Source organism: Mustelus asterias, chromosome 10 (assembly GCF_964213995.1).
Source record: "Mustelus asterias chromosome 10, sMusAst1.hap1.1, whole genome shotgun sequence".
Taxonomy (NCBI): Eukaryota; Metazoa; Chordata; class Chondrichthyes; order Carcharhiniformes; family Triakidae; genus Mustelus; species Mustelus asterias.
In genome coordinates, this window is record NC_135810.1 from 125,419,043 (window position 1) to 125,444,883 (window position 25,841).

The 25,841-nt window shown below is 47.7% G+C and overlaps 2 protein-coding genes across 6 annotated transcripts in view; one reads left to right on the plus strand and one right to left on the minus strand.

The window, feature by feature from the left end:
- The window catches only part of fhip1b (FHF complex subunit HOOK interacting protein 1B), a 114,968-nt gene extending 96,413 nt beyond the window's left edge, over positions 1 to 18,555 (plus strand). For all 5 annotated transcript variants that reach the window (XM_078222681.1, XM_078222683.1, XM_078222678.1 and 2 more), the window contains exons 8-12: positions 2,444 to 2,613; positions 8,358 to 9,647; positions 13,438 to 13,616; positions 16,331 to 16,493; positions 17,754 to 18,555. In XM_078222681.1, the coding sequence (XP_078078807.1) occupies positions 2,444 to 2,613; positions 8,358 to 9,647; positions 13,438 to 13,616; positions 16,331 to 16,493; positions 17,754 to 18,049 (2,098 nt within the window). In that variant the 3' untranslated portion in view covers positions 18,050 to 18,555. The remainder of the gene's footprint in view (positions 1 to 2,443; positions 2,614 to 8,357; positions 9,648 to 13,437; positions 13,617 to 16,330; positions 16,494 to 17,753) is intronic.
- The window catches only part of LOC144499965 (interleukin-1 receptor type 2-like), a 1,647,203-nt gene that overhangs the window by 1,340,134 nt on the left and 281,228 nt on the right, over positions 1 to 25,841 (minus strand). The window lies entirely within an intron of this gene.

The window sequence follows — 25,841 nt, forward strand, 5'->3', positions numbered from 1 at the left end:
GGCTCATCTTGCAGATTGATTTCATTCCCATATTCAGGTTCAACAACACTCCACTCTTGGAGATCTGGGGGCAGAAAGCCAGACACATTGTAGAAATTCTATTCAATTTATCCCTCTGCTGTCACAGTCGCTAAGTGGACCATTAAAATCTCCCTGAAAACTGGAATGTTTTTTTGATTCCTCGGTCTCGTCTCACTGCAGATTTTGTTTTCCATTTACTTTTAACATTTTGCTAGATGGTTCCAGGAATGTGAGACCTTAGCTCCGTGGTGAGACCAGAGATCTTGGGGTTGTCTTAGAAACAATAATTTAAGAAAATTACAAGCTCCTTGGACATGCATGGGCTAACAAAGCCGAACCGGCACAGAATTGTTCATGGAAAATTGTCTTTGAGGAATTTGATTAGGTTCTTTTTGATGAGATAACACAGAGTGGATCTTGGGAGCCTGCAAGCTCACTTTTTGTTGTATTTGTGCACTATACAATGACAATAAAGTTGATTTGAATTGAATTGGATGAGGGCAATATGATTGATGTTGGGTCTCGGGGCCGTCAAACGGTATTTGATAAAATATCACGTATTCTTCGGCTTATTTGTAAAATCAAAGTCCAGGGGACATAAAGAGGCAAGAACAGCAGAGAATACAAACTGGCCAAGGGGATAAATACAGAGATGAAACATTGAATGTGTTCAAGAGGCGGTTGGATATAGCACTTGGGGCAAATGGGATCAAAGGTTACGGGGAGAAAGCAGGATTAGGCTATTGAGTTGGACGATCAGTCACGATCGTAATGAATGGCGGAGCAGGCTCGAAGGGCCGAATGGCCTCCTCCTGTCCTATCTTCTATGTTTCTGTGTGACTCGCTGTTCACTCGGCTGGGAAGGAGGTATAGAGCAGAGTTCCCCAAGGTTCCTCTGGAACGTGGATCACTCTTTATGAAAACTGTAAGGGCACAATTTGGAAATTTATAAAATGACTCAAAACGTGGAAGAGTGGGAAACAGTGTTGAAGATAAAAAGCGGCCGGTGGAGCGAGTGAAAACAGATAGAGAGGGGCTGGTGGAGCGAGTGGAAACATAGAGAGGGGCTGGTGGAGCGAGTGAAAACAGATAGGGGCTGGTGGAGCGAGTGGAAACAGATAGAGAGGGGCTGGTGGAGCGAGTGGAAACAGATAGAGAGGGGCTGGTGGAGCGAGTGAAAACCTAGCAGAACTCAACGTAGAAAAGTGTGAGGCGATACATTTCAATAGAAAGAGGAGACAAACCAAATGATACAAGTTTAAAAGGGAGTGCAGGAACGCAGAGACCTGAGGGTGATTGTACACAAATCTCAAGGAGCAGGAGGGGTTAATAATGCAGCTGATAAAACATGTGGAAGCCTGACCTTTTTAAATCGAGGTTTAGAATACAACAGCCAGGAAGTTAGGCTGACCCGATGGTCCCTGCTGAAATATTTAAGACCATAAGAAATAGGAACAGAATGAGGCCACTCGGCCCATCGAGTCTGCTCCGCCATTCAATCATGGCTGATATTTTTCTCATCCCCATTCTCCTGCCTTTTCCCCATAACCCCTGATCCCCTTATTAATCAAGAACCTATCTATCTCTGTCTTAAAGACACACAATGACCCGGCCTCCACAGCCTTCTGCGGCAAAGAGTTCCCGAGATTCACCATTCTCTGGCTGAAGAAATTCCTCCTCATCTCTGTTTTCGCCTGAGATTGTGCTTGAGGTTAATTCTGGATACCACACTCTCAGAAAGAAGTGAAGGCTTTGGAGAAGATATTGAGGAGATTTACTAGAATGGTTCCAGAGATGAGGAACTTTAGTTATGCAGAGGGACTGGAGAGGCTGGGATTGTTCTCTATGGAGCAGAGAAGGTTGGGAGGAGGTTTGAGATAGCTGGTGTTAATCATGAAGAAGTTTGATTGAGTAAATAATAATTCCAGTGTCTGAAAGGGGGATAATTGGAGGGCACGGATCTGAGGAGATTTACAAAAGATCCATGAGGAGACTCAGGAGAATGTTATTCATGCAGCGAGTGATTAGAATGGCTGTTGGAGAGTGTGGTGGGGGCAGGGTCACTGGTAAATTTCAATCGCATATTGGATCATTATTTGAAGGCGAGAGGAATGGGGAAGTCTGGGGGGTGGACGTCGGATCTATTGGCCTGGTCTTTCAAAGAGCTAGTGTGGGTACGATGGGCTGAATGGCCTCCATCATTGCAGGAAGCAAGGTTCTCTAATTCCAGTTCAGAGGCTGCAATTCACCCAAATAATCTGACTAGCTCTCTGCTGCGGTTTGTGAACTCAGTGGGGTTGGGGTCAGGTGAGTGAGGGACATGCCCAGAGTTGTTGGATGGTATTGGGCTACTGTCAATGGCCATGTGACTCTCTGAGTCTGTTTGTTAACCTCACACTTTCCCTCCTCACAATTCTGGCAGGTATCTGATTCCATGCAATCATGTGATGCTCAGTCAGCGGCGTGCCGTCAAGGATCAGGACATCTACGGGAAGACAGCAGACAAGTTCCTGTCTTTGATCCCGGAATGCTGTAAGCCGGAGAACCTGGCGGCCATGGAGCGGGAAGAGGAGCATGCTGTCTGGTCTAAAGGTGAGCTTCCATCCTGCAGATAATGAAGAGTTCAGGAGAGGGTACGGGGCAACGGGGGCAGGGGGTGAGCTCAAATCGGCTAAGTCCCAAAAGCACCAAGAGGGTTGAGAGAGGAGAGGGGAAGATTTTGACTGTGACACACACTGCACAGGGAGGGTAAGCAAGGTGCCAGCGAATGACCCCCTGGTGTTGACATGAGGTTTGATAATCAGAGTTCATGAATTTACAGACATTGGCAAAAGGCTGGGAGAGAGATCAAAAACAATCATCAGCAACGAATGCCATGAAAACACTGGAAACGGATTCAATAATAACTTCCAAAAAGGAACTGGATAAATATTAGTAAAGCAGAAATTTGCAGGGGTACAGGGAACAAACAAATCAGGAACAGGAGGAGGCCACTCAGCCCCTTGAGCCTGCTGCCCCATTCAATCAGATCTTAGCTGATCTGATTATAACCTCAACCCCACATTCCCACCGACCCTCCGATAACCTTTCACCCCCTTGTTCATCAAGAATCTATCAAGCTCTGCCTTAAAAATATTCAGATTCTGTTTCTGCTGCCTTTTGAGGAAGAAAATTCAAAGTTTCAGGGTTGCCAGTCAGAATCTTTTTCCCGGAGTTGAAATGTCTAATACTAGGTGGCACACACTTAAGGTGAGAGGGAGAAAGTTCAAAGGAGATGTGAGGGGCAAGTTTTTTACACAGAGAGTGGTAGGTGTCTGGAACGCGCTGCCAGGGGGGGTGGAGGCAGATATGATAGAGGCGTTTAAGGGGCTTTTAGATCAGCACATGAATATGCGAGGAACAGAGGGATAGGGAGCAAGGGCAGGCAGAAGGGATTGGTTTAATTTGGTGTCATGTTCAGCACAGCACCGTGGGCCGAATGGCCAGTTCCTGTGCTGTACTGCTCTGTGTTAACTCTGAGAGGAAAAAAACATCCATCTCCGTTTTAAATGAGTGTCTCTTATTTTTAAACAGTGACCCCTAGTTCTAGATTCTCCTACAAGAGGAAACATCCTCTCCACCCTGTCAATACCCCTCCGGGTCCTGGAGGTTTTAGTCAAGTTGCCTCTGACTCTTCTGAACTCCAGTGGATACAAGCCTAACCTCTCCAACCTTTCCTCATAAGACAACCCGTCCATTCCTGGTATTGGTCTGGTAAACTTTCACTGAACTGTTTCTAATGCATTTACTTATTTTCTTATATAAGGAGACCAATACTATGCACAATACACTAGATGTGATCTCACCAGTGCTCCGTACAACTGAAGCATAACCTACTTACTCTTGTATTCAATTCCCCTTGCAGTAATAGATAACATTATATTAGCTAATTACTCGCTGTACCTGCATACTAACCTTAGAAGATTCATGCACTAGGACACCCAGGTCCCTCTGTATCTCAGAGCTCTGTAATCTCTCACCATTTAGATAACAAGTTTCTTTTTTATTCTTCCTGTCAAAATGGATAATTTCACATTTGGCCACATTATACTGCAGAGCTTTTGCTGGAAATCTGAAATAAAAACTGAAACGCTGGAAAAACTCAGCATTTGTAGTGGAGAATAATCATACAGACTCAGAATATTAACTCCCCTTCTCTCTCCACAGATGTACTAGTTAGTGAGGGAGACCTGATAGAGGTCTACAAAATAATGAGAAAAACAGACAGGGTGGATAGTCAGAGGCTTTTTCCCAGGGTGGAAGTGTCAATTACACAGGGGCACAGATGCAAGGTGAGAGGGGGGAAAGTTTAAGGGAGATGTGCGGGGGAAGTTTTTCTCACACAGAGAGTGGTGGGTGCCTGGAACGCGCTGCCAGAGGAGGTGGTGGAAGCAGGAACATTAACAACATTTAAGAGGCATCTGGATGGGTCCATGAATAGGGAGGGAATAGAGGGATACGGACCGAGTAAGGGCAGAAGGGTTTTTTTAGTTTAGTTCGGGCATCATGATGGGCACAGGCTTGGAGGGCCAAAGGGCCTGTTCCTGTACTGTACCTTTCTTTGTTCTTTGTAAATGTTTCCTGCATTTCTGTTTTTTACAGGGAAGGGCAGGAAAAGGTGAGCTGGGCTGTATTCTACTTACTCAGTTTATTCCCAACTGAATTCCAAAAAAAAGTCCAAAACCCAAATCTCCCCTCCCTCTGTCATGTCATTTCCAGTAAATCACTAGCCTTTGCCTTTTAAACCAGTTTTTACTCCCCCGACAATTACAATAATTGCACTACAAGCAAGCACAGCTCTTCCTCTGTGGCTACCATGCTGCTCAGGCTGTTTCTTGGAGAATGCATTATTGCTCCCACTCCAAAGATGAACTTATGACCTTTATGTAAAAAAGCCAAGGCTGGAATTCTCCCAAAAAACGTTCTAAGTGTCGAATTCGGGTGAAAACTAGAGTAATTCATGCTGGTTTTTTCAGTGGGAGTTCAGACTTGAATTTCCCGCACTCTGTGCACTGCAGGGGCCACCAGCGTGAATATCATTAGATTTCAGAGGGCTTATTCCCGCCCAGGAGGATGAAAACAGCACACGGAGCGGGCCACTGCACATGCGCCGCGGTCTGTGGGCGCCGCAGTCTGTCGGCACGCATGCGCAATGGCCCCGCACTGCCGGCCTACCGATAGCTGGCTAGCCCCCTGGCCCCTGCATCGCCTACTCTATAAGTCCCCCACAACCCGATCACTGGGCCCCCCGACCATTTCCAGACCCAGCATTGACCCCTCCCACCACCCCGACTGTTACCTCTGGCGGGGGGAGAGACTAGCGGGCTCTAAGACTTCAGTCCCGGAGGCGCTAATCTCATTTAAATGAGATTCAAATAACTATTTAAATGATTTCCATGCCTCCCTGCAGATTTCCGGAGCGGAGTGGATGCCGCCGGAAATCCGGTGTTGGGAGACGCTATCGCAGCGGGAACACTCGTGCGAACCCCGTGAATCAGCTGATGCGAGAATCTCCCAGCCTGCTGTGTTAAAAAATTAGTGCTGTGGGATGGGAGAATTGTGCCCAGTGCCCAAATAATGCCCTTCCAAATTCAGAAAATACTCCCAACAATGCTGTATACAGACATAGGTACAGGAAGCAGCAATAAGAAATCCAGTCCCTCGAGCCTGTTCCACCATTCTACATGATCGTGGCTGATCCTTTATCTCAACATCACACTCCAGCTCTCTCCCACATTCTTTAATGTTTTTAGAGGCCAGAAATCTATTTCCTTCTTAAATACATTCAGGGATTTGCCCTCCACGGCTTTGTGTGGGAGAGAATTCCACAGGTTCACCACCCTCTGAGTGAAAACATTTCTCCTCATCTCAGTCCTAACTGGCCAATCCTGAGACTGTGACCCCTTGTTCCAGAACCTCCCCCCACCCCCCCCCCTCCCCCCCCCCCCCCCCCCCAGCCAGAGGAAACAACATCCCTGCATCCAGTCTGCCCAGCCCTGTCAGAGTTTTATACATTTCAATGAGTTCCTCTCTCATTATTCTAAATTCCAGTGAATACAGGCCCAGTCGACCCAATCCCTCCTCATCCGACAATCCTGCCATCCCAGAAATCAGTCTGGTGAACCTTCGCTGCACTCCCGCTATGGCAACAATATCTTTTCTCAGAGAGAGAGACCAAAACTGCGCCCAATACTCCAGCTGTGGTCTCACCGAGGCCCTGTACAGCTGCAGTAAGACATCCTTGCTCCTGTACTCAAATCCTTTTGCAATGAAGACCAATGTACCACTTTCTTCCTAACCGCTTGCTGTACCTGCCTGTTTGCTTTCAGTGACTGGGGCACTAGGACACCCAGATCCCCATCTCTCACCATTCAAATAATACTCTGCCATTCTGTTTCTCTGTCCGAAGTGGATAACTTCACATTTATCCACGTTATACTGCAACTGCCGTGTATTTGCCACCCACTCAACTTGGTTCCCTCATCCAAATTGTTGATATATATTGTGAATAGTAGCATCTATGGAGAGAGAAATAGTTAATGTTTGGAGTCCGGATGACTCTTTGAAACTGGTTTGAAGCCACTCTGAATATGAGTCACATGGACTCAAAATGTTAACTCTGTTTCTCTCTCCACAGATGCTGCCAGACCTGCTGAGTTTATCTGGAATTTTCTGTTTTTATTACCTAGTGTAGCTCAGTTGACCCCCAGCTGTCCAAGCAGAATACCCAACATTCCTTCATTCTCGTGATTTTGGCCGATGTCACGGTTCCTGTCCAGTTGTGCTGATGGTGCGTTCTGCTTTCCTACCCACGTAATGGATTCCAGCAGAGTTTCTGAGAGGTGTGGAAGGCAGATCTCCGATATCCATCTCAATGTTTGATTATTAAAGGAGTGAAGAAGGACTTGCATTTCTATAGCACCTTTCCCAGCTCAGATGATAAAAGGTCCCCTAAACATTGTTGTGCGAAGAACCAGACATCTATTTCATTCATGTTTATTATGGAATAAAAATTGGCCCTGCCCACTGGGGAAATCTTTCTTGCTTCTCTTCCCGGCACTGGGCAGATGGATGAGGGCATCCCCTGGGGTAGAGAGACGTTAGCTTCTGCTGTGACTATAGCCATTCACCTAGTCAGAGCCACCTCGTGCCTGAGAGCTGGTGTCCATGCCCCATCTTGTGGCTGACACCAGCTATTACAGGGATTTCAGGTGATGCTGAGTTAGCTCCTCACATCCTGACTCATGTTGGTGCAATGGTCAATCTCAGGCCTGTGTCACTTTTTGGTGACCCTGCTCTTTGCAGATCTATGTTCGGCTGGTACTAAAAAGAGTGTTTGTGTTAATCGGAGTTGCATTTCTATTGTCAGTGGATGAAAATGGACACCTTTTGTTATATTTGATGTCAGGACATGGGCGTCACTGGCTGGCCAGCATTTATTGCCCATCCCTAGTTGCCCTTGAGAAGGTGGTGGTGAGCTGCCTTTTTGAATTGCTGCAGTCCCTGAGGTGTAGGTACACCCACAGTGCTGTTAGGGAGGGAATTCCAGGATTTTAACCCAGCGACGGTGAATGAACAGTGATATGTTTCCAAGTTAGGATAGTGAGTGGCTTGGATGGGAACCTCCAGGTGGTGGTGTTCCCAGGTATCTGCTGTCCTTGTCCTTCTAGATGGTAGTGGTTGTGGGTTTGGAAGGTGCTGTCTAAGGAACCTTGGTTAGTTCCTGCAGGGCATCTTGTAGATAGTACACACTGCTGCTATTGAGCGTTGGTGGTAGAGGGAGTGGATGTTTGTGGATGTGGTGCGAATCTGGTGCGGGCTGCTTTGTCCTGGATGGTGTTGTGCTTCTTGAGTGTTGTTGGAGCTGCACCCATCAGGCAAGTGGGGAGTATTCCATCACACTCCTGACTTATACTGTGTAGATGGTGGACAGGCTTTGGAGAGTCAGGAGGTGAGTTACTCGCTGCAGGATTCCCAACCTCTGACCTGATCTAGCGACAGTATTTACATGGCTAGTCCCAGTTAAGTAACCCCCAGAATGTTGGCAGTAACCCATCCACAAAACCTGCAGACTGCACCCACAGGAGGATGAGATCTGCAGTTGGGGTTCACCTTCTGAGTGACACCCAGATCACCAAGACAAACACGTCAGTGAGGTTTTTCTGTAAGTCTGTGGGTTGTACAGAGTGCTGTACTGATTGTATTGTTACACTGTTATTGCCAGCTGTGGCAGACACTAGTGTGTGTTGTGGCTTCATTGACCTTTTTATGCTCATTGTCTTCTCGTGTGTCTGCAGCTCATGGGAGTCCGAGTGTCGACACCTCTTCTGTGACTGCCGCGCTGCCCAAGCCCTCCACCCCCGCCCGCATTGCACTATTCATGAGGCAGCAGAGCACGGGCTCTGAAACAGTCAACCCACCCCGGTCGCCAGGAGGGGTGGGGACAGATTCGCCCACCTGCAGCCCAGCCCACAGCAGGTGGGAGGACGTGTCCGAGCTGGACTCGAACTACCTGGAGTACCTCCGAGACGCTCGTCACCACATCGACCACTGCGTCAGGGCCTGCGGAAAGTGGTCAGCGCCTTACGATGGACAGCGGCCCGATCCTCGCAATGTCCCGCCTGTTCCGTTTGACGCCAACGCCATCAATCCACACATGGATCACTTTGGTCTGGAGCAACATCGGGATAACTTCCATGTCCAAAATCAAAGCTGGATCAAACCAGACGCCGCTGCCAAGAACGAGGGGCTGGAGAACGGTGACTGGGATGTAAAATACAACAAACGTAACATCATCATCACTCCCCAGAGTAAGAAACGCAGCCTGCAGACAGAAGCAGGAACAACAAAGCCACAGCTCCAACTGCCCACCTCCAACATGAAGCACAGCGAGCGAGGGGACAGTGAGCTGTGGGCAGCAGACGACTGGCCAGACAGTGGCAGCTCCTTGCTGAATGGCTCGCGAGACAGGAACTCAACTGGCCAGCTGTCCGGAGCCTTGGAGCGCAATGAGAACTGCCTGATGGTCAAGAAAGTTCGGTGGAACATGCCCGAGAGAAAGCAGCCCGGGCTGGAGGAGCGAGTGACGGAGGACTGGAAAGGAATGCCGAGAGCAGGAGAGGTTCAGCAGGCTTTGGGAAATGAAGCTTGCTGCCTCCAGGGATCGGCTGCAGTAGGAGCGACACAGGAAGACGGAGCAGTCCCTGAGGGTAATCTTGAGGGAGCGTCCATCAGCCACCAACCCCCCGCAGGCTCCGAGTCCATCGACCGTCTGATAGATGAACTGCTAGACCAGGCACCAGCGGAGGCCAACGGGAAGGGGCTGAATGTGGAAAAGTTCACTGAGGAGCTGCGGGAAATGGAGGCTCGGATGGGAGGCAGGTGTCACGTGGAAGAAAGGATGAGAGACAGAGGGGATGTGCAGTCTGAGGAGGAGGAGCAGGACGATGAGGAGAATGAGAGCCCCTCCTTGCATCACAGTAACAACTGGCCAGCAGGCTGTGGGAGTCGGCCTTTGGTGAGATCGGAGCCCGGGATAATGGTCAGCCCTGATCGAGGTGGACAAGCACAGAGCCAGCCTTTCACAGGTAGGAGAGCGAGAGCCAGGACTCCAAACCAGGGTTATTGTTGAAGCTTTATAAACCACTGGCTCCAGGTGCTCAGCACCATCTGCAGAGTTGTGTTGAAACCTGGGAACCACACTTCAGGAAGGATGAGCAGGCAAACGACAGGAGGCAGCGAGTAGTGATAACGGGGTCTTTCTCAGGCTGAAGGCAGTAACCAGTGGAGTGCCACAGGGATCAGTGCTGGGACCGCAGTTCTTCACAATATAGATTAATGGAAGGAACAGAGCGTCCTGTGGCCAAATTCACGGATGATTCACAGTGGGAGGGAAGGCAGGTTGTAAGAAGGATAGAAATAGTTTACGGAGAGATTTTGACAGGGTACGCGAGTGGGCAGAAAATTGGCAAATGGAATTGAATGTGGGGAAATGTTCATTTTGGAAGCAAGAATGAAAAGGCGGATTATTATTTAAATGGACAGAAGCTGCAGAAAGCTGGAGCACAAAGGGACTTGGGGGGGGGGGGGGGGGGTGTTGTTCATGAAAGCCAGAAAGCGAGCACACTGGGACAGGAGGTAATAGGGAAGGCTGGAGTATTAAAGAGGTGTTACTGCAACTGTACAAAGTACGAGTGAGGCCACATTTAGAATACTGTATACAGTTTTGGTCCACGTATTTAAAGAAAGATATATTATCATTGGCAACAGTACAGAGGAGGTTTACCAGGCTGACCCTGGTATGGAGGGACTGCCGTATGAAGAAAGATTAAACAGGTTGGATCTGTGACTGTTGGGAGTTCAGTAAAGTGAGAGGTGATCTGATTGGAACATATCAGATTCTTAGGGGGTTAGACAAGGCAAACATTGGGAGGATGTTTCCAATCCTGGGAAAGTGCGGGACCAGAGGGCAGAGTCACAGAATGACGGGGATGGATTTGAGGAAGAATTTCTTCTCTCAGAGAGTGGTGAATCTTTGGAATTCTTTCCCCAGGAAGCTGTGGAGGCTGAGTCCGGGAACATTTCCAGTGCTGAGGTCAGGGTTTAATCAGTCGGGGAATTAGGAGTTACGGAGATAAGGCAGGAAAGTGGACTTAAGCAGGCTAAAAGGGCTGAATGGTCTCCTCACTGTTTTTTCTGGTCTACGAGGCTTGGGGAGCATGCAGAGGAGATGTTTTTTAACAGCACAAGGGCTAAGGGACATTGGTTAATGTGGTGAGACTGGAGAGTTTGGGGTTGTTCTGGGAGCAGTGACGGGTAAGGGGAGATTGAATCGAGGTGTTCTGATACAGCAATTTGAGTGGCCGGAGGGTTGGAAAGCTGAGGGGGAGATGAGGAGAATTTCTTTTACTCAGTGAGTTGTTGTGATCTGGAACATGCTACATAAGAACTAGGAGCAGGAGTCGGCCATCTGGCCCCTCGAGCCTGCTCCGCCATTCAATAAGATCATGGCTGATCTTTTTGTGGACTCGGCTCCACTTACCCGCCCGCTCACCATAACCCTTAATTCCTTTACTGTTCCATAATCTATCTTTGCCTTAAAAACATTCAGTGAGGTAGCCTCAACTGCTTCACTGGGCAGGGAATTCCACAGATTCACAACCCTTTGTGTGAAGAAGTTCCTCCTCAACTCAGTCCTAAATCTGCTTCCCCTTATTTTGAGGCCATGCCCCCAAGTTCTAGTTTCACCCACCAGTGGAAACAACTTCCCTGCTTCTATTTTCTATGCTGTCAGAAACAGATTCAGTTTGCTTATTAGTCACAAGTAGACTTACATTCACACTGCAATGAAGTTACTGTGAAAATCCCCTTGTCGCCACGGAGAGAGAATTTATCATGACCAATTCACCTAACCAGCACGTCTTTGGACTGTGGGGGGGAAACCGGAGCACCCAGAGGAAACCCACACAGACATGGGGAGAATGTGCAGACTCCGCGCAGACAGTGATCTGAGCCGCGAATGGATCCCGGGTCCCTGAGGCAGCAGTGTTAACCACTGTGCCACCATAAGTAGTTCAAAGGGCAAATTTTCAGGGCTCTGGGGAAAGAATTTGAGGGAAAGTGGTGCTACAATTATAGCTCTTTCAAAGAGCCAGCACTGATTTGATGGGCAGGATGGCCTCCTGAGTTGTAAGATTCTGGGGACTGTCCGGTCTTTGATGCAGTGGGTCAGGGGAAAGGCTGCCTGGTCTTTAACCATCTCAGCTTTTCCAGTTTCTCCATCAGTAGACTGCTGAGTATTTCAGCATTTTCTGATTTTATTTCACTTTGACAGCATCCACTGTATTTTGCTTTTTTATCAGTAGGTTTTTATTGGTCAAAGCGATCAAGAGATTTAGAGCAACGATGGAGTTCAGGTATCATTCAGCCATGATCTAGTTTAATGGCAGGACAGGTTCGAGGGATTGAATGGTCTCCTGTTCCTATACCAGTTCTAATGTTAAACAGTAAAAAGTCTCACAACACCAGGTTAAAGTCCAACAGATTTATTTGGAATCACGAGCTTTCAGAGCGCTGCTCCTTCATCAGGTGAGCGTTGATGATCTCTGTCTCTCAAACTGTTTCCATTTCTCTTGCTATTTCTTTCTCCAATTTTCAAACACCTGATGAAGGAGCAGCGCTCTGAAAGCTCGTGATACCAAATAAACCTGCTGGACTTTAACCTGGTGTTGTGCGACTACTTACTGTGCCCACCCCAGTCCAACGCCAGCATCTCCACATCAATGTTAAACTGCCCAGAGTATGTACTTACTGAGGAGGTGCAGTAAACATACACACTACTGGGTGAATTTTAGAAACTTGGGATAGATCTCGTCACAGAGCGATCCCAATCAGATCCTGATGATGGTATTATTGCACTGTCATTCCCAGGCCTGTGTGATTGGTCAGTCTGAGCACCTTTTTATGAGAATGATTCAGCTATGTGACCCAATCAAATAAAAACACAGAATCAGTTACTTATTTCAGTCTATACACTCCTCTCAAATCTAACTCTGGCTCTCTCACACACTCTCACTTTCTTTCACCCTTTCTACCATCCTTCCTGTCTCTCCCCATCTCTCTAAGTCCTGATCTTGTGAGAGTTGGTTTGTTAAGGTCTTACTCGTTCACTTATTTCACACTCCCTTAAACTTCATTCCACCTTTCCTGTATTCTCACATGGATCTCTACAAACCCCCCTCCTACCCAGCCCCCCGCCCAACATCCCTTTGAGAATTCCTGATTGCAAGCTGTGATTTCTGAGGAGTTAGATCTCGGGTATTGATTGCATTGTCTTTCTATCTGTTTGTGTATTGTATCCATCTCTCTCTCTGGGGTATTGACCGAGTCTGTGCCCTATCAGATGTTGATGATTTCTGTCTCTCAAACTGTTTCCATTTCTCTTGCTGTCTGCTTCTTTCTCCAATTTCCTCTCACTGACACTCTCTATTTGTACTCTGTCTTACATGTTCATGGTCTCTCTCTGGCTGTATTTCTCTGGCTTTCTCCCCGTGTCGCACGCTCCTACTTTCTGTCCACTCCATGGTTTCTGTAGTGTCAGTCTGTGCTCTCTCTCACATCACCTTTCCCTCAGTAACTCTCCTTCTTCCCCTCTGTCCTCCCTTTCTCTGCCCCAACCTCTCTCCCTCTCTCTTTGTCTATCTCTCTCTTCCTGACTTCCTCAGACCCTCTTCCTGATTCTGTCTGTCTCTGTAGTGAGTTAGACTGTGTGCTTTTTGTCGGATGTTGAAGACCCTCTGTCTCTGCCAGTCTCTCTGAGTGAGTCTGTGCTCTCTCCGATGTTGACCATCCTCTGTGTCTCTCTCTCTCTCTCTCCAGGTTCGTTTATCGCTGTTCTGTTTGCCAAGCTGGAAAACATGTTGCAGAATTCGCTCTACGTCAATTTCTTACTAACTGGAATTATTGCGCAGCTAGCTTGTTACCCCCAACCCCTCCTCCGCTCCTTTCTGCTCAACACCAACATGGTATTCCAACCCAGTGTCAAGTCTCTCATCCAGGTACGACCCCACTACACTGAGCATTGATTTACAGAGTGACCACAAAGCTGCCAGTTAGCACGCCTATCGGCCGAGTGGTTTCCATCCAAGGAGTGGTTTGAAATGTAATTTAAATGTTAATCATGTCGATGTAGAGAAGATGTTTCCAGTTGTCAGAGACCATTGACATATGACAAACAATCAGTCATTCAGAGAGCGGTGAGAATGTGGAACTTGCTTCGACAGGGAGTTTGAAGTGAATATTTTTGATCTATTTAAGGGGGGAGCTGGATAAACACACAAAGGAGTGCAGATAGGAGAAGGTGAAGAGGGACTGGGAGAAGCTGCTGTGGAACATTGAAGCTAGTATGGAGAAGCTGGGCTGAATGGCCTGTTGCTCTGCTTTATGTTCCATGTCATTTCACTTCAGGACATGAGCCTGGTGATTTGAGCATTCTCTCTGCCCGCTAGCTCTCTCAGCTAATGTGTCTCAGTAATGGGCACATACCCACAGCTGATGAACCAGTGCTCAGAAACATCCACATTGCGATTCACCGAATGTCAGCATTGGTTCCAGCCAACAGGCCGTGCCCCCTTGCCTCGCTCTTACGCTGGGTGTGTGTTGTGATCATTGTGAATATGGCAGAGTCGTTGGCCAGAATTTTATCGTCTTGCCCACTCCGATTCCTGGGGTGGATCATGGAAAGGTCCGCTGGCCTCAGGCAAGGCCATAACATCCCGCCCGCTGAATCTGATGCCATGTTATTAAGCATCATCAATAAAATCTCATTCATAAATTGAGAGAAATGGAAGGGAACGATACGATGGCTCATCCCAGCCACTCCCCTGAAACCAGATCAATGAAACCAGGCAGCGTTAGCCAGAGGCTGGGGCAGACTCTTCTCTCGGGCTGTGCACTGGACTGAGTCCCACCTCCTGACAGTCAAACACTGGGTTTGATGTAGGGGAGGGAACTGGGGGAGTTGTCAAAGCTTCAGTTTAATGTCGAGTTGGAGATTTATCATGCAAAGTTTTCAGAAGAGACTGAATCCTTTGTTAAACCGAATTAAGCAAATTGAGCACATGAGCCCCTTTGGAGGTTGGTTTTGATTCCGGGGCCCACAGGGTGAAAGGTCAGAGTACAACCCACATAGTTTCCCTAGATAGGTCCCTGCCTGCCTCACAGCGCCACGGTCCTGGGTTCAATTTCGGCCTCAGATGACTGTGGAGTTTGCATGTTCTCCCTGTGTCTGCGTGGATTTCCTTTCCGCCCACACTCCAAGGATGTGCGGGTTACGTAGGTTGGCCATCAAAATTGCCCCTTAGTATCAGGGGGACAAGCAGTAAAAATGCGTGAGGTAATGCGGATAGGGCCTGGGTGAATTGCGGTCAGTGCAGGCTTGATGGGCCAAATGGCCTCTTCCTGCACTGTTGGGATTCTATGATTCGAGGTTTCCAAAATTACAACAAGTACCTAGTGTCACTGTGATGAAGGGAGACAGCAAGTTGGGGTGGGGTGAGAGGAATCATATTTACACAAGCCCTCACTCAGTATCTCATTCTTACTCTGAAAAGCAATCAGTTACCAGCAAGATCTAACCAACAGTAACACGTTTCATAAGCAATTTTTTACAAAGTTGACATAAAGAGTTAATGGATTGACTTGCATTGGTGTAACATTTTCACAACGTCTGCACATCCAAAACATTCGCAACCAAAGAATTACACTCACGTGAACTGCAACACACTCCACCAGGTGTTGAGTGCTGACACGGGTTTCCTTACAGACTTAGTCCCTCAGTTAAACATCCCACCAAAAAACAGCAAGCCTGATGGCACAACATCCTCCAAATGTAGTGCGGCATTCCCTTAGTACTGACCCTCTGACAGTGCGGCACTCCCTCAGCACTGACCCTCTGACAGTGCGGCACTCCCTCAGTACTGACCCTCTGACAGTGCGGCACTCCCTCAGTACTGACCCTCTGACAGTGCAGCACTCCCTCAGTACTGACCCTCTGACAGTGCGGCACTCCCTCGGTACTGGAGGATGTGGAGGCTTTGGAGAGGGTACAGAAAAGATTTACCAGGATGTTGCCTGGTATGGAGGGCATTAGCTATGAGGAGAGGTTGGAGAAACTTGGTTTGTTCTCACTGGAACGACGGAGGTTGAGGGGTGACCTGATAGAAGTCTACAAGATTATGAGAGGCATGGACAGAGTGGATAGTCAGAAGTTTTTTCCCAGAGTGGAAGAGTCAATTACTAGGGGGCACAAGTTTAAGTTGCGAGGGGCAAGGTTTAAAGGAGATGTACGAGGCAGATTTTTTACACAGAGTAGTGGGTGCCTGGAACTCGTTGCCAGGGGAGGTAGTGGAAGCGGATACGGTAGTGACTTTCAAGGGGCGTCTTGACAAATACATGAATAGGATGGGAATAGAGGGATATGGTCCCCGGAAATGTAGGGATTTTAGTTGAGTCGGGCAGCATGGTTGGTGCAGGCTTGGAGGGCCAAAGGGCCTGTTCCTGTGCTGTAATTTTCTTTGTTCTTTGACCCTCTGACAGTGCGCGTTCCCTCAGCACTGACTCTCAGAGGGTCAGTACTGGGTATCAGTGCTCGGATGATTCCAGCAGTTGACAGTGCTAAACGGGTATTTCTTCAGTTGCTGTACCCACAAACTGATTTTCCAATTTTTGTAGCCTTTTATCATGACACAACCTTTGACCTCTCACCCCTCAGGTACTTGGGTCAGTGAAGAGCAAGATTGAAATGTTTGCAGCCACTCAGGAAGACTTTCCCATGATGCTGTACAAGGCCAGAAAATATCTCATCGCGAGAGGGAAACTTGATTGGTCGGAATCCCCCAACTCTGTTCCTCCTCTGCGGCGCTCCGAGAATCTTGGTAAACCTTGCCCTTTAATTTGCTTCCGCTTCCGTTCTGAACACCATAATCCCACTTGTCCCTGCATCGAGAAGACCCGATTGGTGAAGCAGGAACCTACACCATTGGTCACCATCCTTCAACATTTCCATCATATCCTCCCACTCACACTGTCGGAATTGTTCCTTAATGTACCCCAATCCAGGATAATTCCGATCAGTAAATCCCAATCCAGGATAATCCCAATCGGTAAATCCCAATCCAGGATCATCTCAATCAGTAAATCCCAATCCAAGACCATCCCGATCAGTAAATCCCAATCCAGGATCATCCCAATGAGTAAATCCCAATCCAAGACCATCCCGATCAATAAATCCCAATCCAGGATAATCCCAATCCAAGATCATCCCGATCAGTAAATCCCAATCCAGGATAATCCCAATCCAAGATCATCCCGATCAGTAAATCCCAATCCAGGATCATCCCGATCAATAAATCCCAATCCAGGATAATCCCAATCCAAGATCATCCCGATCAGTAAATCCCAATCCAGGATAATCCCAATCCAAGATCATCCCGATCAGTAAATCCCAATCCAGGATCATCCCGATCAATAAATCCCAATCCAGGATAATCCCAATCCAAGATCATCCCGATCAGTAAATCCCAATCCAGGATAATCCCAATCCAAGATCATCCCGATCAGTAAATCCCAATCCAGGATAATCCCAATCCAGGATCATCCCGATCAGTAAATCCCAATCCAGGATAATCCCAATCCAAGATCATCCCGATCAGTAAATCCCAATCCAGGATAATCCCAAGCCAGGATCATCCCGATCAATAAATCCCAATCCAGTTTAGCCGGTGGGTGCGGGGCCGCGTTTAGCCGGTGGGTGCGGGGCCGCGTTTAGCCGGTGGGTGCGGGGCCGCGTTTAGCCGGTGGGTGCGGGGCCGCGTTTAGCCGGTGGGTGCGGGGCCGCGTTTAGCCGGTGGATGCGGGGCCGTGTTTAGCCGGTGGATGCGGGGCCGCGTTTAGCCGGTGGGTGCGGGGCCGCGTTTAGCCAGTGGGTGCAGGGCCGCATTTAGCCGGTGGGTGCGGGGCCGCGTTTAGCCGGTGGGTGCGGGGCCGCGTTTAGCCGGTGGGTGCGGGGCCGCGTTTAGCCGGGGCATATGGGGCGTATCTAGTGATTGTGCAGCTGAATAGCTGGCTGCTGCTCAGTTGAAGAACTCTGTTCTGAAAATCGAGCCTGTAATTGGGTCGTTTTGTTTAATTTTCAGTAAAGAGTCGGAAACCATCGCTTGGTGAGCTAATTCTCCGTCACACCAACAGTCCCACCAGGGCACGCCAGGCTGCACAGTTAGCTCTACAGCATGTCCGAGAGGGTCAGGTCCTGCACGCACTGACTGGGAGCTCCATCTTCAAGAGTTCTGCGGAGAAGCAGAATGAGGCCCTTCGGGTGAAGAATGCTGTTTACTGCTCACTTATCTTCTCAGAGTTCCTGAAAGAGCTGGCAGCCATCGCTCAGGAACACACGGTCACATCTCCCTTCTTATTCGATGACAAGGAAGAGTGACAACTGGAGAACGTGGAAAGCAAGAGCCAGCACACTGCACTCTGTCTGGAGTGTGACATGGGCTTCCTTCAATGCTCACCGCGCATTCCGGAATCTGTAAATAATGTATCCGACACTCCGACACATGGTGTTGCAGAATTTCCGAACATCATTCCAAAGAGTTCTTTGTTGATATTTGGAAGCAGAATGTATTTCTTGATATTCTCATCAGGTCACCAAAGCGTGCTGCTGATTGTGGGTCACTCCAGTGCTTTCTGACTGATTGCTGAGATGCGTCTCATACTGGGCATTGTGCAAAAAAAAAACCTAGAAACAACCTCTCTCTGAACTGAGCTGCATGTCGGTAGAAAGGAGAGAAAGAGATCAATTCTCGGGAATATTGGATCCGGCTGCAGATCCAAAGACACTGACACAAATTCACACACCCATTTTATGGAAGATGTAGTGCAGAGGTTTCTGCTGTGTAAACATTGCAATATTTTTTTAAAAAAGTTTCTCAAAGTTCATTTAGTTTCTCTGTTTAACACCAGTGTATGTCAGTTTGATGGGAGTATAATTCTTCCTACTTATCATTCCAAAGCACCTTCCAAACCCATGACCACTTCCATCTAGAAGGACAAGGGCAGCAGATACATGGGAATACCACCAGCTGCAAGTTCCTCTCCCAAGCCACTCACCATCCTGACTTGGAAATATATCGCCTTCCTTTGCAGTTGCTGGGTCAAAATCCTGGAATTCCTTCCCCAATGGCATTGTGGTCAACCCACAGCACGTGGACTGCAGCGATTCAAGAAGGCAGCTCACCACCACCTTCTCAAGGGCAGCTAGGGATGGGCAATAAACACTGGCCAGTCAACGAAGTCCATGTCCCATGAATTAATTTTTTAAAAATTGATTTTTAACTGGCCTTCTCCTACCTAGTGTGATCAGTAACCCTCTAGGTTGTGGAGGGTGGATCCATCAGTTTGGCAGAACTATTTAATGCCTTTCTACTGGGTCATTTATGTTAAGTAATTCACGGATATTGATATTTAAGATATAGGAGCAGAATCAGGCCATTCGACCCATCAAGTCTGCTCCGCCATTCGATCATGGCTGATATGCTTCTCATCCCCATTTTCCTGCCTTCTCTCCATAACCCTTCAACCCTTTACCAATTAAAAATCTAACTCCTCCTTCAGGGGATCAGGGCTGGGATCTTAATATCCAAGGATATGTGTCCTATCGGAAGGACAGGTAGATGGGCAAAGGGAGCAGGGTCACATTGTTAATAAGAAATGAAGTTAAATAGATAGCAATAAGTGATATAGGATCAGAAGGCATAGAATCTCTGTGGGTAGAGTTGAGGAATTGCAAAGATAAAAAGACCCTGATGTGAATTATGTACAGGTCCCCTAGCAGTAGTCAGGATGTGGGGCAGAAAATAAATCAGGAGATAGAAAAGGCAATATTACAATAATCATGGGGGCTTGGTAGTGAATCTTTGGAATTCTCTGCCCATTGAAGTGGTGGAGGCTTCCTCGTTGAATATGTTTAAATCACGGGTAGATAGTTTTCTGATCGATAAGGGAATTAGGGGTTATGGGGAGCAGGCGGGTAAGTGGAACTGATTCGCTTCAGATCAGCCATGATCTTGTTGAATGGCGGGGCAGGCTCGAAGGGCCAGATGGCCTACTCCTGCTCCTATTTCTTATGTTCTTATGTTCAATATGCAGGTGGACTGGGAAAATCAGGGAGGTAGTATCTCAAGAAAAGGAATTTGTGGAATGTCTAAGAGATGGTTTTCTGGAGCAGCTTGTGATAGAGCATACCAGGGAACAGGCTATTTTGGATTTAGTGATGTGTAATGAGGCAGACTTGATTAGGGAACTTAAGGTGAAGGAACCCTTAGGGAGCAGTGACCACAGTATAACAGAATTTACCCTGCCGCTTGAGAGGGAGAAGTTGGAATCAGATGTAACGGTATTACAATTAAATAAAGATAACTACAAAGACATGAGGGAGGAGCTGGCCAGAGTTGATTGGAAAGGGAACCTAGCAGGGAAGACTGTGGAACAGCAATGGCAGGAGTTATTGAGAATTATTCAGGAGACACAACATTGGAACTCAGAAGAATGAGGGGAGATCTTGTAGAAACATATAAGATTATGAAGGGAATGGATAAGATAGAAGCACGGAAGTTGTTTCCACGGCAGGTGAAACTAGAACTAGGACGCATAGCCTCAAAATAAGGGGAAGCAGATTTAGGACTGAGTTGAGGAGGAACTTCTTCACACACAGGGTTGTGAATCTGTGGAATTCCCTGCCCAGTGAAGCAGTTGAGGCTACCTCATTGAATGTTTCTAAGGCAAGGATAGATAAATTTTTGAACAGTAAAGGAATTAAGGGTTATGGTGAGCGGGTGGGTAAGTGGAGCTGAGTCCACAAAAAGGTCAGCCATGATCTTATTAAATGGCGGAGCAGGCTCGAGGGGCCAGATGGCCTACTCCTGCTCCAGTTCTATGTTCTTAAATTCATTCCAAGGAGGGGGAAACATGCTAAGGAGAGGACGAGGCATCCATGGCTGACGAGGGAATTCAAGGACAGCATAAAAGCAAAAGAAAAAGCAGACAAAGTGGCAAGGATTAGTGGGAAGCCAGAGGATTGGGAAGCCTTTAAAAGTGAGCAGAGGACAACTAAAAAAGCAATAAGGGGGAGAAGATGAAATATGAGTGTAAGCTAGCTAGTAATATAAAAGAAGATGGGAAGAGTTTTTTTCATTACAGGTAAGAGAGAGGTAAAAATAGCCATTGGACCACTGGAAAATGAGACTGGAGAAGTAATAATAGGAAACAAAGCAATGGCAGAGGAACTGAATAGTTACTTCGCATCAGTCTTCACGGTGGAAGACACCAGTGGGATGCCAGAGCTCCAGGAGTGCGCGGCACGGTAGCACAGTGGTTAGCACTGCTGCTTCACAGCTCCAGGAACCTGGGTTCGAATCCCTGCTCAGGTGACTGTGTGGAGTTTGCACATTCTCCCTGTGTCTGCGTGGGTTTCCTCCGGATGCTCCGGTTTCCTCCCACAGTCCAAAGATGTGCGGCTAGGTTGATTGGCCATGCTAAATTGCCCCTTAGTATCCCGTGATGCATAGGTTAGAGGGATTAGTGGGTAAATATGTAGGGATATGGGGATAGGGCCTGGGTGGGATTGTGGTTGGTGCAGACTCGATGTGCCAAATGGCCTCTTTCTGCACTGTATGATTCTATGAGAGCCAGGGGGCACAGTGTAGTGGCCATCACTAAGGAGAAGGTTCTGGGGAAACTGAAAGGTCTGAAGGTGGATAAATCACCTGGACCGGATGGATAAAAGAGATAGCTGAGGAAATTGTGGAGGCATTGGTGGTGATCTTTCAGGAATCACTGGAGGCAGGGAGGGTACCAGAGGACTGGAAAGTAGCTAATGTAACACCGCTGTTTAAGAAGGGAGGGAGGTAGCAGATGGGAAATTATAGGCCGGTTAGCCTAGCCGGTTAGTCATTGGCAAGATTTTAGAGTCCATTATTAAAGATGAGATCGCAGAGTACTTGGAAGTGCATGAAAAAGTAGGACTGAGTCAGCACGGCTTTGTCAAGGGGATGTCATGTCTGACAAATCTGTTAAAGTTCTTTGAGGAGGTAACAAGGAATTTAGATAAAGGAGAACCAGTGAATGTGATTTATTTAGATTTCCAGAAGGCCTTTGACAAGGTGCCGCATAGGAGACTGTTAAATAAGTTAAGTGCCCATGGTGTTAAGGGTAAGATCCTGACATGGATAGAGGATTGGCTGATTGGCAGAAGGCAGAGAGTGGGGATAAAGGGGTCTTTTTCAGGATGGCAGCCGGTGACTAGTGGTGTGCCTCAGGGGTCAGTGCTGGGACCACAACTTTTCACAATATACATTAACGATTTGGAGGAAGGAAATGAAGGCACTGTTGCTAGGTTTGCGGATGATACAAAGACATGTAGAGGGACAGGTATTACTGAGGAAGCAGAGGGACTTGGACAGGAGAGTGCGCAAAGAAGTGAAAGATGGAATACAATGTGGAAAGTGTGAGGTTATGCACTTTGGAAGGAGGAATGGAGGCATAGACTATTTTCTAAATGGGAAAATGCTTAGGAAATCAGAAACACAAAGGGACTTGGGAGTCATTGTTCAAAATTCTCTTAAGGTTAACGTGCAGATTCAGTTGGCAGTTAGGTAGGCAAATGCAATGTTGGCATTCATGTATTCTAGCCCTCTCAACAAAGTGCAGGATGTAGTTCTGAGGCTGTATAAGGCTCTGGTCAGACCCCATTTGGAGTATTGTGAGCAGTTTTGGGCCCCATATCTAAGGAAGGATGTGCTGGCTTTGGAAAGGGTCCAGAGGAGGTTCACAAGAATGATCCTTGGAATGAAGAGCTTGTCGTATGAGGAACGGTTGAGGACTCTGGGTCTGTACTCGTTGGAGTTTAGAAGGATGAGGGGGGATCTTATTGAAACTTACAAGATACTGCGAGGCCTGGATAGAGTGGACTTCGAGAGGATGTTTCCACTAGTAGGAAAAACTAGAACCAGAGGGCACAACCTCAGGCTAAAGGGACAATCCTTTTAAAACAGAGATGAGGAGGAATTTCTTCAGCCAGAGAGTGGTGAATCTGTGGAACTCTTTGCCGCAGAAGGCTGTGGAGGCCAGGTCATTGAGTGTCTTTAAGACAGAGATAGATAGGTTCTTGATTAATAAGGGAGTCAGGGGTTCTGGGGAAAAGGCAGGAGAATGGGGATGAGAAAAATATCAGCCATGATTGAATGGCGGAGTAGACCTGATAGGCCGAGTGGCCTAATTTTGCTCCTATGTCTTATGGTCTAAATTTACTCAGTCCCAACATCCACCGCACTTTGGGATAGCGAATTCCACAGATTCACAAGCCTTTGGGAGAAGTAGTTTCTCCTCAACTCTGTTTTAAATTTGCTACCCCTTATCCTAAGACTATGGCCTTTCGTCCTAGAGTGCCCCATAATTCTATCTCCTTCACGATAGCATTGGAAAGAGATAGGGTCAGGCAGGCTAGGAAAGTGTTTCTCTGGAGTAAAGGGAAATACAGTGTCATCAGGGAGGAAATTAGACGGGTAAATTGGAAGGAGGCATTCTTGGGGAAAAGTACCGAAGGAAAGTGGAGGATTTTCAAGGAATGTTTGTCTGGAGCTCTGCATGACAACGTTCCGATGAGACAGGGGGGTGTTGGTAGGGTACGGGAACCGTGGTGCACGAAGGTTGTGATGAACCTGGTAAATAAGAAAAGAGAGGCGTACAGAAGGTTCAGAGAGCTAGGAGGTGTTAAGGATTTAGAGGAGTATACGCGATGTAGGAAGGAGCTTAAGAAGGAAATTAGGAGAGCGAGAAGGGGTCATGAGAAGACCTTGGCGGGTAAGATTAAGGAGAATCCCAAGGCTTTCTACAAATATGTCAAGAGTAAAAGGATGAGATGTGAAGGCATAGGACCCTTAAAAGGTGAAGGGGGAAAAGTTTGTGCGGAACCGTTAGAAATGGCGGAGGTGCTTAATGAATACTTTACCTCGGTATTCACGGTGGAAAGGGATCTGGGTGGTTGTACTGCTGGATTGCGGAGGACAGAAAGGATCGAGCATGTGGACATAAAGAAAGAGGATGTGTTGGAACTATTGAATGGCATCAAGGTTGGTAAGTCGCCGGGACCGGATGGGATGTACCCCAGGTTACTGTGGGAGGCGAGGGAGGAGATTGCGGAGCCTTTGGCGATGATCTTTGCATCGTCGATGGAGACGGGAGAGGTTCCGGAGGATTGGAGGATTGCGGATGTGGTCCCTATATTCAAGAAAGGGAACAGGGACAGCCCGGGAAATTACCGACCGGTGAGTCTAACCTCAGTGGTTGGTAAGTTGATGGAGAGGATCCTGAGAGACAGGATTTATGATCATCTAGAGAAGTTTAGTATGATCAAAAGTAGTCAGCACGGCTTTGTCAGGGGCAGGTCGTGCCTTACGAGCCTGGTTGAGTTCTTTGAAAATGTGACCAAGCACATTGACGAAGGAAGAGCGGTGGATGTGGTCTATATGGACTTCAGCAAAGCGTTCGATAAGGTCCCCCATGCAAGACTTCTTGAGAAAGTGAGAGGGCATGGGATCCAAGGGGCTGTTGCCTTGTGGATCCAGAACTGGCTTGCCTGCAGAAGGCAGAGAGTGGCTGTGGAGGGGTCTTTCTCTGCATGGAGGTCAGTGACCAGTGGAGTGCCCCAGGGATCTGTTCTGGGACCCTTGCTGTTTGTCATTTTCATAAATGACCTGGATGAGGAAGTGGAGGGATGGGTTGGTAAGTTTGCTGACGACACCAAGGTAGGTGGTGTTGTGGATAGTTTGGAGGGATGTCAGAAGTTGCAGCGAGACATAGATAGAATGCAAGACTGGGCGGAGAAGTGGCAGATGGACTTCAACCCGGATAAGTGTGTAGTGATCCATTTTGGCAGATCCAATGGGATGGAGCAGCAGTATAAAATGAAGGGTACCATTCTTAGCAGTGTAGAGGATCAGAAGGACCTTGGGGTCCGGGTCCATAGGACTCTTAAATCGGCCTCGCAGGTGGAGGATGCGGTCAAGAAGGCGTATGGCGTACTAGCCTTCATTAATCGAGGGATTGAGTTTAGGAGTCGGGAGATAATGCTGCAGCTTTATAGGACCCTGGTTAGACCCCACTTGGAGTACTGCGCGCAGTTCTGGTCACCTCATTACAGGAAAGATGTTGAAGCCATTGAAAGGGTGCAGAGGAGATTTACAAGGATGTTGCCTGGATTGGGGGGCATACCTTATGAGGATAGGTTGAGGGAGCTTGGTCTCTTCTCCCTGGAGAGACGAAGGATGAGAGGTGACCTGATAGAGGTTTACAAGATGTTGAGGGGTCTGGATAGGGTGGACTCTCAGAGGCTATTTCCAAGAGCTGAAATGGTTGCTACGAGAGGACACAGGTTTAAGGTGCTGGGGGGTAGGTACAGGGGGGATGTCAGGGGTAAGTTTTTCACTCAGAGGGTGGTGGGTGAGTGGAATCGGCTGACGTCGGTGGTGGTGGAGGCAAACTCGTTGGGGTCTTTTAAGAGACTTCTGGATGAGTACATGGGATTTAATGGGATTGAGGGCTATAGATAGGCCTAGAGGTGGGGATGTGATCGGCGCAACTTGTGGGCCGAAGGGCCTGTTTGTGCTGTGGCTTTCTATGTTCTATGTTCTATGTTAAGAGGAAGCATCCGCTCCACGTCTACTTTATCCATACCTTTTATCATCTTGAATACCACAATTTGATCTCCCCTCATTCTTCTAAATTCCAGAGAGTATAGGCCTAAACTGTTCAATCTCTCTTCATATGACAAACCCCTTATCTCTGAAATCAACCTAGTAAACCTCCTCTGAACTGCCTCCAATGCCACTATATCTTTCCTCAAATACAGGACCAAACCGGAACAATACTCCAGGTGCGGCCTCACCAATGCCTTGTATAGTTGCAACAATCAGATGTGAAGGTTCTACAGTTAAATAAAGGTAATTACAGGCGCATGAGGGAGGAACTGACAAAAATCGACTGGAAGCAGAGCCTAATGGGAAAGACAGTAGAACAGCAATGGCAGGAGTTTCTGGGAGTAATTGAGGACACAGTGCAGAGGTTCATCCCAAACAAAAGAAAGGTTATCAGAGGGGGGATTAGGCAGCCATGGCTGACAAAGGAAGTCAGGGAATGCATCAAGGCAAAAGAGAGAGCCTATAATGTGG